The following is a 13,720-nucleotide window of genomic DNA, read 5'->3' as shown; positions in this document are numbered from 1 at the left end:
ATTACAAAAATGGCTCTGTCTCTGCCACGCAGGCGCCACGTCAGCGCCACGCGGGCAGGGCTGGGGCCAGGGTATTAAGTTGAACACGGTGGATCATTCATCGTATCTAAACACGGTGAATGGTTCACCGTGTTTAGTATATATTTTTTGTATATTGAAAAGTAGAATAAGGAGTAGGGATGTCAATAGATATGGATATCCGAAATATTATCCGAATCCAACCCGAATAAATTTTATATATATATATATAGAGTGAGGCTACTATGCTATCGGAAGCACGGAGCCTTCCGTGCTTCCAGCTCATTTTCGATGTTGCGACTTTTGAATCGTCGATCGGCTCCGTTAAACTTGATCTAGAGTATTTGAAGTATCTAGAAAATAAATTTTATGATTTTACGATATCATTTGCCTAGTGAACGAAGGGGCTCAAAATCAACGGCTGAAAATAAAAATCTTACAAAATGTAATAATATGACATTAAAATTTTAAATCAAAGATATTGATCTTGTTTTATATAGTATAAAGAATTTTCTATCAAAATTTCACGTGATTTGGATATTTCTACACCGTTAAACTTGCAAACGCTCACTATTTTTTGGGGTTTCACTTTGAAATTTTGTTGATTTGAGCCCATTCGATCACTAGGCAAATGATATCGTAAAAATAATAAAATTTATTTTTAGGTACTTCAAATACTCTAGATCAAGTTTAACGGAGCGTATCGACGATTTCGAAAGTCGCAACATCGAAAACGAGGCTGGAAGCACGGAAGCTTCCGTGCTTCCGATAGTATAAGTAACCTCACTGTATAATATTATATATATATATATATATATATATATATATATATATATAATAATATATAGTATATATATATATAATACACGTAATTATTTTGTTTATTTATACAATATATAAAATATTTAATAATTTTTATTCCTTAGATCTTCATCAACGGTATAGATTTTTAAACCCGCTGGGTTTGGATGAAGATCTAAGAAATAAAAATTCATTAAATATTTTATATATGTATAAATAAATAAAAATAAATATAATATATATATATATATATATATATATATAGATATATACTATAATATATTATATATATATATAAAATTTATTCGGGTTTGAATTCGGATAATATTTCGGATATCCATATCTATTGACATCCCTATTCCTTATTTCTCTTTTCAATATAAAAAAAATACGTGCTAAATACGGTAAACCGTTCACCGTGTTTGAACACGGTGAATGATTCACCGTGTTCAACTTAACACATGGGCCCGGTCCTGCCCGCGTGGCGCTGACGTGGCGCCTGCGTGGCAGGCCCAGGACCATTTTTGCAAATTAAATTTTGACAGGACTATTTTAAAAATAAAAATTTGCCAGGGGTCTAAATGCAAAAAAAGCTCTCATTAGAAATGTGACATTATTTTGTAATGATGAAACTCAGACCTAGATCATTTGGGATGATGCTCTCTCTATCTCTCTATCTCTACACGCCTTTAGTTTCGATCCTCTTCTGTTTTCTTTTTCTTATCTTGATGCAAAAGTTTGAAAAAGCCCTTAGTATTAGCCTTAAAGTTGTTATTATTTTTTTTTTTTTGAGAAAAAGGTAGCAAGCTACCAGCTTCATTCATTAAGCAGTATGAACTAAGCGTATATTATGGAAACAGCTAGGGCCTCCGAAAAAGCGATAAAAAAAAGTAAGTAAAGTAGCAGGAAGGAAAAAACGATAGAACAAGAAAAAAGAAAAGAATGGGAGAGCTGGTGTCATCAACTGAGCATAGACCAGGAGTTCGTCAGTAGTTTGATGCGTTCAAGAGCACGGATGACGTTCGCAGTAGTTTGATGCATTAGCCTTACAGTTGTTAGGCTTAATTTGGTATTGACGAGGTGGATCTACCGCTATTAGATAGAATAGAGTTGAGAAAAAGTATATAGTAATATGTTTCTGCGTTCTCCGATGGAACCGCAGAAAATATATCATAACCGACTAACCGCAATATACGAAACGCAATATTACGTACGGAAACAAACATTGTATTTTTCCATCGTCGTTTCTCACCGCACGTAACGCAATCTTTCCGCAATTCCAGACGAAGTCTTATTGGTCTAAATATGCGTTAATTTCATTGTATGTTCTTTCTATTAGATTGCCCAGCTTGCTGAGGCCTGTGCTCAGGAGAACCCTCATCTGAGGCCTAGCATGAGATCGATCGTAGTCGCGTTGATGATGCTATCTTCGACTACTGAAGATTAGGATCTGGGCTCTCTGTACGGCAACCAAGCTCTAGTCAACATCGTGTATGGGAGATAGGTTTGCTCTTGCTCTCTACTTATGTTCATATTAGATAATCTTTGTCAAAAAAAGTCCTCTGCCACATGAAATGTGTGCATAAAACTAGTCAGCAAATTCAATTTGAGAACTGATCGTCTCTAGAGCAAGTGACAAAGGACTTGATAATTAATATCCGAGCTCCCAAGTTCAAATCCTAATTGATTCACATTTTCAGCTAAATTTATTTTTAAATAAAATAAATAAAACAGATAGCGTGCTATCTATTTTGAAAAAAAGAAAAGAAAAAAAATTTGTTTGAGACTTGTATTGTTCTAACCGAACTGTGAGTGTTAAAGAGGTTGGATCATCTTCTTTGGTCCAACTAGGCATCTTTAAAGCTCTATTTTTTTTTTTTAAAAAAAAGAAGAAGTTGAGAGCATACTCTAGAACCTCCAAAAAAAACTTCAAACCAATTGTATATAGCACAAAATACTTTTGCCCTCTTCCAACATCAAATCGCGGTCTATACCCTCTTCATTGCGTATCTATACACACAAAAAAAAGAGAAAAAATAAATAAAATTTATCTGAAATATGAATTATTTTGAGTTGGCTATTCAATCTTTTTAAACTATTTAATCTTTCAATTTACTTAATTTGAACCAGTTAATGGTACTTCAAATTTAAAATTTGATTGCGTTATTAATCTTTACACGTTTACTTAATATATTTCATAAGTTTAAATTTTAAAATCAAAATTTCATTAACTGACTCAAATTAAATAAATTGAAAGATTGAATATTAAATTTAAAATTTTAAAAAATTAAGTAGCTAATTTATAATGGTCTAACGTTTAGATAAGTTAGGTATGTATGGTTTTACTCAAAAAATTAAAAAAATTAATTTTTTTAGAAAAATTCAGGTCCATGAAATGTATTTGGAAGTGTGAACGGCCGCCGATTCTTTTAGCCCACTGCCTATTATAAAAGTTAAAAATAACATTATAAAATTTTTACCTTTACATCAACTCAACCACATCCATGTAATTATATTTATTCATACTAAGCAGGTTCTATGATAACGGAGCAGTAGTTTTAACTTATCAAAACATATTAAAATGTCATGTGTGTATAAGCACTTACCATACGGAGCAGTAGTTTTAACTTTTAAATATTACTAAAAACTCTTATTTTTATATTTTAAAGGCTTAAAAAATTAAAATAGTTGTATAGCACTTTTTTGAGTGAGGAACTTTTTTTTTTTTTTTTTTTTAAATCAGGCTTCTTTTAAATCTGTTGCTCAACAATGTATTAAAATTTTTATTAAAAATTCTTAAATAAAATTAAACCTTCTAGATTCAGGAAAGAAATAAATTAAATAGTTTACTAAATTGTACGGACGAGATCACTCGATATACAGGATTTGATGGTACACCAGAAAACCACCGTACGATCTCGGCTAACGCAAGTGCTTCCATCAGCGTGACACGTGGCGCATCGATAGAAGGACTCGCGTTCGCAAGGCAATTTCTCCCTTAGCGTTAGAATGCATTAATTAGTGGTCCCCGTTGTTTATAAATATTGCAATTTGATCCATGTAAGTTCAACTTAGACATTTATTATGATTGGCGAATGAATTTAATATTTTTTTAAAAAAATTAAGACTTTGTAATAAATATAATTTTAATTTTATTTACAGTAAATTAACACAAGCAAAATTATTTATGACAGAAGAGTTTAATAATTATTTTAAATACAATAACTAAAGAATTTTTAGAAAGCTTTAAGGCAATGGATTAAATTTAAAAGTATCTATAATAATAAAAAGGGATAACTTCAAAAACCCCCCTGTGGTTTCGCACTTTCTCACTTTAGTACCATGTGGTTTATATTGTATCAATTTGCTCTTATGTGGTTTTGTTTTTATCTTTTCTATAGTTTTCTTTTTAATATTTTATTAAATTACATACAAAAAAAAACTTCAGATATCTATCTAGATTTATCGAATATTTACTTTAGTACCCTTTAATTTTAATTTTGCCACTGATTTAAGAAAAAATAGTAAAATTGATAAAAAAAAGAGAAAAACGAAACCACAGGGCGGTAAATTGATACAGTTTAAACTATATGGTACTAAAGTGAGAAAGTATGAAACTACAGGAGGGGTTTTTGAAGTTATCCCTAATAAAAATAAATGTTGAAACATACAAAAATAGCTCAATGGCACAAAGGGCAAAATTGTGACTTTTGGAGAGTACAGGGACAAGTTATCCATTTTACCCTTCTCTATATATATGGCACAGGAAATTGCACCTAGGGTCTATCAACGCATTAACTCCTTTCACAAAATTTGCCAAAGCACAAAGGGTTTGAGGTATGATTTTTTCTACAAATAAACCCATCTTTTTTATTCTTTTGGATTATTCCTATTTAATCTATCCATGTTGGCTTATTCCCCTAAATATCAAGCTATTTCTTTTCAAATTTTTTATGGGTCCTTTTTGTTAATTTCTCTTGTAAATTATGGAAATCATCATCTCCTTCATTAAAATGAATAGATAAAGAACACAAAATTGATATGAGAAATAATTTTTTGTAACTCTTTTCCATCAACCCTTAGTTGGAAGAAGAGATTTTCCTTTTTATTTAATTTCTTTGTTTGGGTATGAATATTATTTGGTGATTTTATATGTATATATTGTTGTCTAAGATAATAATAAGAACTATGGCTCCTCAAGCATTTAATCATTCCTTCTTTAATATCATTAGTGTTTTTTTTTTTTTTTTTTTTTTTTAGAGAGAGATAGGCTGCATGCTACACGCTTCGTAAATTTAACTAGAAATGTGAATAAATTAGGATTCGAATTTAGAATCTCGGGTACCAACCATCAAGTACTTTGTCACTTGCGTTAGGGACGGTCGGTAAAACCGTTAGTTTTTTGGTCTTTATAATGGATGGTGAACTCAATAAACATCTGTTTACTTAGAAAGAAAAAATAAAACAAAATAAAATGCTCTTAACGGACTCTCTTGTAATATTAGGCATGTGAGTTTGGATGCGATTTTGTTTTTCTGAGGGAATTTTATTTTTTTAGAAATAAATTCAGTTAAAAATATAAAATATAAAATAACTTCGCTTTAAATTTGAGATTTTGGGTATTAACCATAAAACTTTCAGTCAACTGTACTAGGTACTAGTACGATAGTTGCGACTTTGGAGAAGAGACTATCATGCTTTGTTTTGGATTCGGATCTAAGATATTATTCACACAACAATAAATAAGCTTTTCATCCAATATAATATAGTGCAAAGTGGGCATACAAATTGCCTTTTTCTATTGTTTAGTGGTCACTTTTTTTTCAATGTTAGTTTTGTCGGATCGTTGGCGCTAACTATCAATCCGAAAAGCTCAAGTTAAAGCGTACAGATACAGTGTCCACGGGTCTCGATTGTGACTCGGCTCAACCAGCCTCATGCCACTTCGAACATGACTCGACACACCCAGCCTCCTGCCATTTCGAACATGACTCGGCCCAACATGACCTCCCGTCACATGACAGAATGCTGGCCCATTTAAGCCAACAAGTTTTATTGTGATGTTGTTAATATTCTTTTATTACTTCCACTTGCTTGAATTGGGGCTGATAATTTTAGGGGGAAAAAAAGGGATTTTCTACGTTTTCAGTTTTTGTTGCTTTGCCAAAGAGCACTTTTGGAAAGCGGCCGCAAAGGTGCATATTGCGTGGTGCACTTTGCCTCCGTTGCGCACCACAAAGATTTAGTCACCTCCAGTATAATGTTTGGGAAATAGTAAAGTTTGGAGTTTTCATTACGAGTAGCGAGTGTTTGTTTCTTAGAAAAATAGCCTAGAAAATAATTTTTTTGACTAAAATACTGTTTTTCGTCCATTTGGTTACTAGAAAAAGAAGCTTCTCTGAAAATGTTTTTTTTTCCAGATTCCATGAAAAATTAAAATTTTTATTTTTTGAATTTTTATCTGGAAAATAAAAACTGTGTAAAAGTGTGTTTTTCATTGCATGCTTTTTCGAGGAATCAAATGCTTCCTAAGTAGAACTGTGATACTGAAGCCTCAAAAGCACAAGCTATAATTCACAGCTTCTGCTTCTGCTACAAGACAGTGTAAACCATGATTTTATTTTTTTCAATTCAAGTATGAATAAATCGCAAACCTTACAATGATGAATTTATTCTTGTTTTCTTTGAATTCATGATATTTCGGTACATAAATTAATCCCCTCGTTATGAAATAGGTGAATGATGTTGAATTCTGGCTCAAGAAATTATGTGTTTTTATGATTCTATACTGTAATCATCTGTTATTCATTGGTCTCTGTTCTGACATTTCAGATTCTGTCAGAAAATGCTACACACAATGAAGTGGATGCTGCCACTCCTTGCTCTCTTATACTTTTCAGCTGTCAGTGAATCGCAAGCTTCAAAAATTGGCCCTCCTTTGCTGAAATCTGCCACCTTTCTCTCCCCTCCATTCTTTCTCCGACCTGGGTCTGTCTCAAACAAGTACTACTTCGACATCCCGTTTCCGAAAGGTCACATAGCTCTCAAGAGTTTCGATGCCGAAGTAGTCGACGAAAACGGCGTACCAGTCCCCCTTCACGAGACTTACTTGCATCATTGGGTGTTAGAGAGATACTATGGCCGAAGAGAGTATGGCGACCTCGACCTTTCAAAGATTATACTAGTGAGAAACTCCGGAATTTGCAATCACACACTAGGCCAGTACTATGGACTCGGTTCGGAAACACGAAGAACTAGTACATGGGTTCCCGACCCCTACGGTATAGAAGTCGGAAAACCTGAAGAAATTCCACTTGGTTACGAGGAAAGCTGGCTACTTAACATCCACGCGATTGATACGCGAGGAGTTGAGGACCGATTGGGGTGCACCGAGTGCAAGTGTAGCCTCTACAATGTGACAAAGGATGAGTATGGTCACCCGATCGCGGATAATTATATCGGAGGACTATATTGTTGCTATGATGAGACTCAGTGTAGGGTGAAAGAAGGCGTCGAGGGTGTTACAAGGAAGCTCTTTTTGAAGTATACAGTGATGTGGGTCGATTGGGATGTTAGTGTTGTGCCAGTGAAGATTTATATATTCGACGTCACTGATACCGGAGAGGCGACGAGCGATCCGCGCCGCAGTAGTTGCAAGGTTTGTGACTCAATTGCATCCTAAACATTTTCTCTTCCTTTTACTTATTATGCTAGTCATATGATGTATGATCACTTATATTGTTAGTTAAAATGCATTTATAGTAACTTCTCAATTCCAAGAAACAATATTCAGCCATTTGACGAACAAAAAATCTAGAGCGTTTTGTTTCACGCCTAAGAGCAGATGCGCTCTAATTCAAATCTTCTGCTTATATCGTACGAGGAATCTGTATCGTGGATCTTCTTGAGAAAAAAAAGAAAGTTGCTAATGCCCCGTGCAATAACTCCCCTTTGGAAAAACTTTCGTAGAAGCACTAGCCAATATACTAAGCGCAGTTTGTACTCCTTTCTAATCTTGAAATTTTTACTAATAAATGGATAAATTGTTCATCTACGTAGGTGGAATATGAAGTTCCGGCTTGTAGTCTCGAAGACAAAGCCAATGGTGAGTGTGTTCATACGAAAACTGCTGCGCGGTTGGTCATGCCCCGCGGAGGTCACATAGTGTACGGCGTCTCTCATCAGCACTCGGGTGGTCTCGGTTCTGCTTTGTATGGCGAGGTAATTGCTTGTTTCAATTTCGCATTGGTTTGTACAAAACTACACAATCTTTACGATGTTTATGGTTATCGACGATGTAATGGATCGATCTTCGATCTTCTTTCGTTCTCATATCGCTTCTAATCCCTTACCATTTGCATTTTCCTATCAGTATGCAAGATTTCTCATACTCTTTATCTTTCTAAACATTCTAAAGCCGATTATTGTTTACATTTTTAAGATCTTTCAATTGCTTTTATCTACTTGCGAGTTACTCATTCATCTGTTCTGAACACGAATCGATTAGGACGGTCGGCTCCTATGCACGTCGAATCCAACTTACGGGGAAGGAGAGGAAGCCGGAAACGAGGCCAACTACATTATAGGGATGTCCACCTGCTATCCAAAGCCAGGCTCTGTGAAAGTTTCCGACGGAGAAGCTCTGACCTTTGTTTCCAATTACAGCAGCACCCAATTGCATACTGGAGTAATGGGTCTCTTCTATATACTCGTAGCCGAGATGCCGCCCCCGCCCCCGCCGAAGATTCCAATCTTCCTTACATTTCCAACTTCATGTAAGTTTTCATATATTGAGCTATTCAGATGTAACGTCCCAATAGTCCCACATCGGATAGGATACTGATTCCGATCAGTTTATATGAGGTCTAAACGCTAGAAATAATAACTGAGATTAAGCATTTTGGGCTGGTGGTTTACGAGTTATTATTGCTAGCGGGTCGGATCGTTGCATCAGAATGATCAAAAGTTGAGGAGGTGAATCTCTATGAGAAATACTAAAGCGGAGGGGATAATCTTTACCTTTTGTTTACTTTGGATTTTTACGTGTAATTGAATCTTAAACTAGTGTTTTCGAACTGAGTTTCAGGGGGTTTCGAGGTGTCGAAGAGTACTTGGGCACTTCTTCTTGCTGCGGCAGCTCTAGCTCTCATCATTGGAATCAGTTATTATAGAAAGAGAGATACTAGTGCAGGATACCAATCCTTGGTGATATCTTAGGGTTGTTGTACACCAATTATATATAGTTAGGAGAAGTTTTCGTCTCCATATGAAATAATGTTGGTTTGTTTATCTATTCCACTGGAATTGAACTGCTTTGAATGACAAACTTTTTGTAACAAGATTATGCTAAAGGTATATAAATGCACCGAGATATGTAAACAGGATTTGGGATTAATTAGTAACTTCGTTTGAGGAGAAAGACGGATTAAACTACTTGATAAAGTTTAGCGATGTTTAACTGCCATAATTAGAAGTTTTGAGATTTTGTACACTTTTTCTTATTAGAATTTCTGCTTTTGGATTTTGAAACATCTGCCATTTATTTTAAAAAAAAAAAAACTTGGTCCTTGGATACTTGAATGATCCAAACTTTAAACAATTCGAAAGGAAAACAAAAAAAGGGACAAACATGAACTTCGAAGAGTCAAATGACTTAACTATGGCTTCATAAAAACTAGGGCATGTAATTAATTAAAAAAAAAAAATAAAAACTCATCCATTTTTTCAAAAAAACGTTTTGGCATATGTTTTCATTATGCTATTATGGTACTTGTGAATGCCTACTTGTGAATGCCTTGGTCATATGAGAATACAAAATGTTCTTTTCAATGTTTCCAATTTCTACCACCTCCAACCTTATGTGAGGTGACTAATCATATATGGTTATGCGATAGGTGAAGATAGCATGCTACCGCTTTATTCAATGAAAATGAACTCGATTACAGATTAAGGCAGCCTAGACCTCGAGGGAAAAAAACAAGAAAAAAAAAAGAAAGATAGATTAAATACAAAATCGTTCCCACAAAATTCTGAGAACTCGGATCTCCGTCAAAATACAACCCAGTGCGCATTTAGATTTCTGAAAAATTCTTTTGTTATGCTCTAACCAGATAACCCACCATATGGCAGCGATAGTCGCCAACTCTTTACCCCCTGTGCACCTCTTTTGAGGCTACTCATTTTCTAAATCTCTATTGAGGATGAACAGTTATTAAAAAAGAATTTGTTAGGAAGCATTCCTTTTAGCACAGTCGTAACAACGTGAGAGTAATCAGAAAATAGATGGTTCACAGTCTCTTTCTTATCCGGACATAAAACACAATTATCGTCCCCAGTCCAACCCCTTTTAAGAAAATTGTCGCCGGCAGTGAGCACCTTTTGATATTCATTGATAAAGGAAACTATAAATTTCTTCACATTCACACATAAGAGAGCGATAGGCATTAAAACTAATTTTGAATTATTTTTAATAAATTATTTTTTCACAAAATATGGCATCAGAACCAGTCGTAATTAATGCCTCTTTTTAAAAAAGGTTGTGAGTTTAATCATCACATCCCTCATATTTTATTATGATTCATCTCATTTTCATTATGCACATAAACAAAAATGTGAAATCCCTCATATTTTATTATGATTGATCTAATTTTCATTATGCAAATAAACAAAAATGTTAAAACTATTTGTGAGCTAATTTTATGAGAAGGATCCTTGAAATAGCAAGACTCAGAACTAAAATAGTTGAATAAGGCCAAAATCTCCACTCTTTGATGCTCAATTATTTTAGCCAGATCTATATATATAACCTGGTCCAAAGGATTCCAAAAGTATGTAATTTGGTTCCAATATTTTAGCCATGCTAAGATACCTACTCACATTATTCATGGAATGAAAAGCTAAGTATAGAGAGAGAGAGAGAGAGAGAGAGAGAGAGAATATGGAAAATAAAAAATAAAAATCCTTCTATACTTTCAACTGTATCTGATATGACAACACAAATCACATATATGAACATGTCAAATTTCTCAAGTGAAATTACAAACATTTAAGTAATTTAGATAACTAATATTACATTTTTTTTTTGATATTATGAAAGTTTTAAGGGCTAAAGTATTTAAGTAAAAGAGATACGACTACTAAGTGACAAACTTAAAATATTGACTCATTCAAATTGCACACGGAGTAACCTAAACTGCAAACTTTAGCAGCTCCATATATCTAACCATTCCTACATTGAAATCGTCAAATTCACCATTCATTACTTCTCATAGATTCGAGCATTGCATGGAAATATCTGTACATTTGCATGTATCTGAAACACATAGCAACACTCTCGCTACGTAAATTCAATGTAAAAGATTCTATAATATAAATTGAAATATCTGTTTTATTCTTCAAAATCTGAGCATATATTAATTGTAGTATTTATGAGGCTACTTTTCAAATTTCATTAATGGTTATTTAATTTTGATATCACAAATTGTTTAAACCAGAGATTTTGATGAATTAACCTACCTAGCTGTCACATTGGTGACAAAAATAGTTCTTGAAGGAATATTCCCAGAATCTTTTGCAAAAAAAAGCATGTCAAATTAATACATTATAAGCATGTGATTTCAAAATAGATCAATTAATTAACTTATAGGCATGTAATATTCCAAGCATATGCACATAGGCTTATTTAGTAATAAGTTAATTAATTGCCTACAATGTTTTGGACCAAAACAAATAAACCTTCTATATATACACACACACTATAATACTATATATTGCTCATGTTCTCTTCCTGAAAAAAAATAAATTAAACTTGGAAAGAATCTCATTTCCATTTAATGCAATTAAAACAGAATAGATAAAAGCAGATTACATACTATTTCCTTCAAAAAAATTTTTTCCTTTTTGGGCATATATGCACAAAAAAAAGTATGATTTTTTCGGGTAAACTTCAATGTGCCCCCCTGTAATTTAGATCATTTTCACTTTGCCATTCCACAATTCAAAAAGTTATATATGCTTAACTAATCTGTAATTTTATCTTTGTTTCACCGAAAATAGCATGATATCAAATAAGATAGTAAAGTAAACTTTTTTGAAAATTACAGGATGATATCCTATTTAACAACTAATAGTCCCTTATAATGAAAGAAATAAAATTACGGAATAGTTAAATGTAACTTTTTGAACCTCGAGATGGTAAAACAAAATCACGTTAAATGACAGAATAGTTAAGTACAATTTTTTGAACCACAAAGCAGCAAAGCAAAATAGCGCTATACCAGGGGAGCAAATTGAAATTTACCTTTTTTTTTTGACTCATTGTTATTATTATTATTTTTCCAAAGAAGGTGGTGAAAGAAAGTTAAAATGGAAAAGCAAAGAAAAGAAATTAAACATGAATTGCAAATAAGAAAAATATAATTTAGGTAACACCAAAGTTTTGTGAAGTAAAGGACTTCAGAAAGTCTAAAGTATTTTAGGACACTCATTTCAATCCTTATTTTGTCTCATTTGTTGACTTCAATGAAACCTTTAGCTCAGTTTATACAGATTCTGTTTAGAGAGTCTACAATCATTCTTATTCAATTTGATTAGCTACATGATTTACTATTATTATTGTAATTTATAGGTTGTAGGGAAACAATAATGCAATTTTATTAAGAAAAAAAGTGAATAAGACAAACACCATAGAATTTAATTAACATGCAAAAAAGAAACACCTCATGCACTATTAAATGCCTATTTGGCCTTTTAGAATCTTCTACGTATTGTTGCTCAAAACGCACTAACAATCCTTTTACACAAAATTTCTATACAGCTTTTCGCTGCTGCAGAAACAAAATTCTCACAAATTAAAATTTTTCCTTCTGAAAGTGTAGAAGACCATTTCAGTTTCTGTCCATAGCGAAAATTATGAATTTTTTTTTATGTGTGGCAAAATATAATATTTCAAAATGCACTATAACAGAATTAGGTTATAGCGACACATGTTTGGGACACTTTTGTATAAGTGTTACATTTATGCCAAAACTTAAAAAAAATCCTACTAATAACTAAATATAAAGTCAAATCCAACTAAAAATAAAAGGATACTCTACTCAACCCACTCCACGTAGCCCATTCGGCCCGATTACAAACAGAAAAGAAAAAGAAAAGAAAAAATCGATTATCATTTTTCCTTTTCCCGTCACTTAATCGACTGAAATCCTAGACGAAGATCATTTCCTCTCGTCCTCCTCCACCACCGCAGCCAACGAGGTAGAGTTCCGGCGGTTGCTAGATACTTAAATAAATGTTGGTAAATTAGCAGCACTCTTTTAGATTATAGCAACACTCTTTAACTGTCACTATATACCTAGCGACCNTTTTTTTTATGTGTGGCAAAATATAATATTTCAAAATGCACTATAACAGAATTAGGTTATAGCGACACATGTTTGGGACACTTTTGTATAAGTGTTATATTTATGCCAAAACTTAAAAAAATCCTACTAATGACTAAATATAAAGTCCAATCCAACTAAAAATAAAAGGATACTCTACTCAACCCACTCCACGTAGCCCATTCGGCCCGATTACAAACAGAAAAGAAAAAGAAAAGAAAAAGAAAAAAAAAATCGATTATCATTTTTCCTTCTCCCCTCACTTTATCGACTGAAATCCTAGACGAAGATCATTTTCTCTCGTCCTCCTCCGCTACCGCAGCCAACGAGGTAGAGTTCCGACGGTTGCTAGATACTTAAATAAATGTTGGTAAATTAGCAGCACTTTTTTAGATTATAGCAACACACTTTCACTGTCACTATATACCTAGTGACCCCACATATAGCAACACTTTTTAAAAGTGTCGGTAAATTTAGCCAGCAGTACTTTTTTAACCTATACCGATATTTAAAAGTGTCGC

The 13,720-nt window shown here is 33.3% G+C and overlaps 1 protein-coding gene across 3 annotated transcripts; it reads left to right on the top strand.

Moving 5' to 3' along the window:
• On the top strand, positions 4,549-9,252 carry LOC109719612. 3 transcript variants are annotated; one of them, XM_020246388.1, is made up of 5 exons: positions 4,549-4,656; positions 6,652-7,477; positions 7,879-8,040; positions 8,327-8,594; positions 8,906-9,252. In XM_020246388.1, the coding sequence occupies exons 1-5, from the start codon at positions 4,577-4,579 to the stop codon at positions 9,034-9,036; spliced, it is 1,467 nt and encodes a 488-aa protein (XP_020101977.1). In that variant the 5' UTR covers positions 4,549-4,576; the 3' UTR covers positions 9,037-9,252. The 3 variants fall into 3 exon arrangements, with proteins under 3 accessions (XP_020101977.1, XP_020101985.1, XP_020101991.1); XM_020246396.1 differs by lacking the exon at positions 8,906-9,252 and adding an exon at positions 8,769-8,804 and having other exon boundaries at positions 8,327-8,617; XM_020246402.1 differs by having other exon boundaries at positions 4,614-4,656; positions 6,662-7,477.

Source organism: Ananas comosus, linkage group 1 (genome assembly GCF_001540865.1).
Source record: "Ananas comosus cultivar F153 linkage group 1, ASM154086v1, whole genome shotgun sequence".
Taxonomy (NCBI): domain Eukaryota; kingdom Viridiplantae; phylum Streptophyta; class Magnoliopsida; order Poales; family Bromeliaceae; genus Ananas; species Ananas comosus.
This window is presented reverse-complemented; position numbering and strand designations above follow the sequence as displayed.

Excerpts from the sequence above, each read along its gene's own strand:
- LOC109719612 (XM_020246388.1), top strand. The coding sequence starts at position 4,577 with ATGGCACAGGAAATTGCACCTAGGGTCTATCAACGCATTAACTCCTTT. Across the intron at positions 7,478-7,878 it reads CGCGCCGCAGTAGTTGCAAG|GTGGAATATGAAGTTCCGGC; the intron begins GTTTGTGACTCA and ends TCATCTACGTAG. Across the intron at positions 8,041-8,326 it reads GTTCTGCTTTGTATGGCGAG|GACGGTCGGCTCCTATGCAC; the intron begins GTAATTGCTTGT and ends CGAATCGATTAG.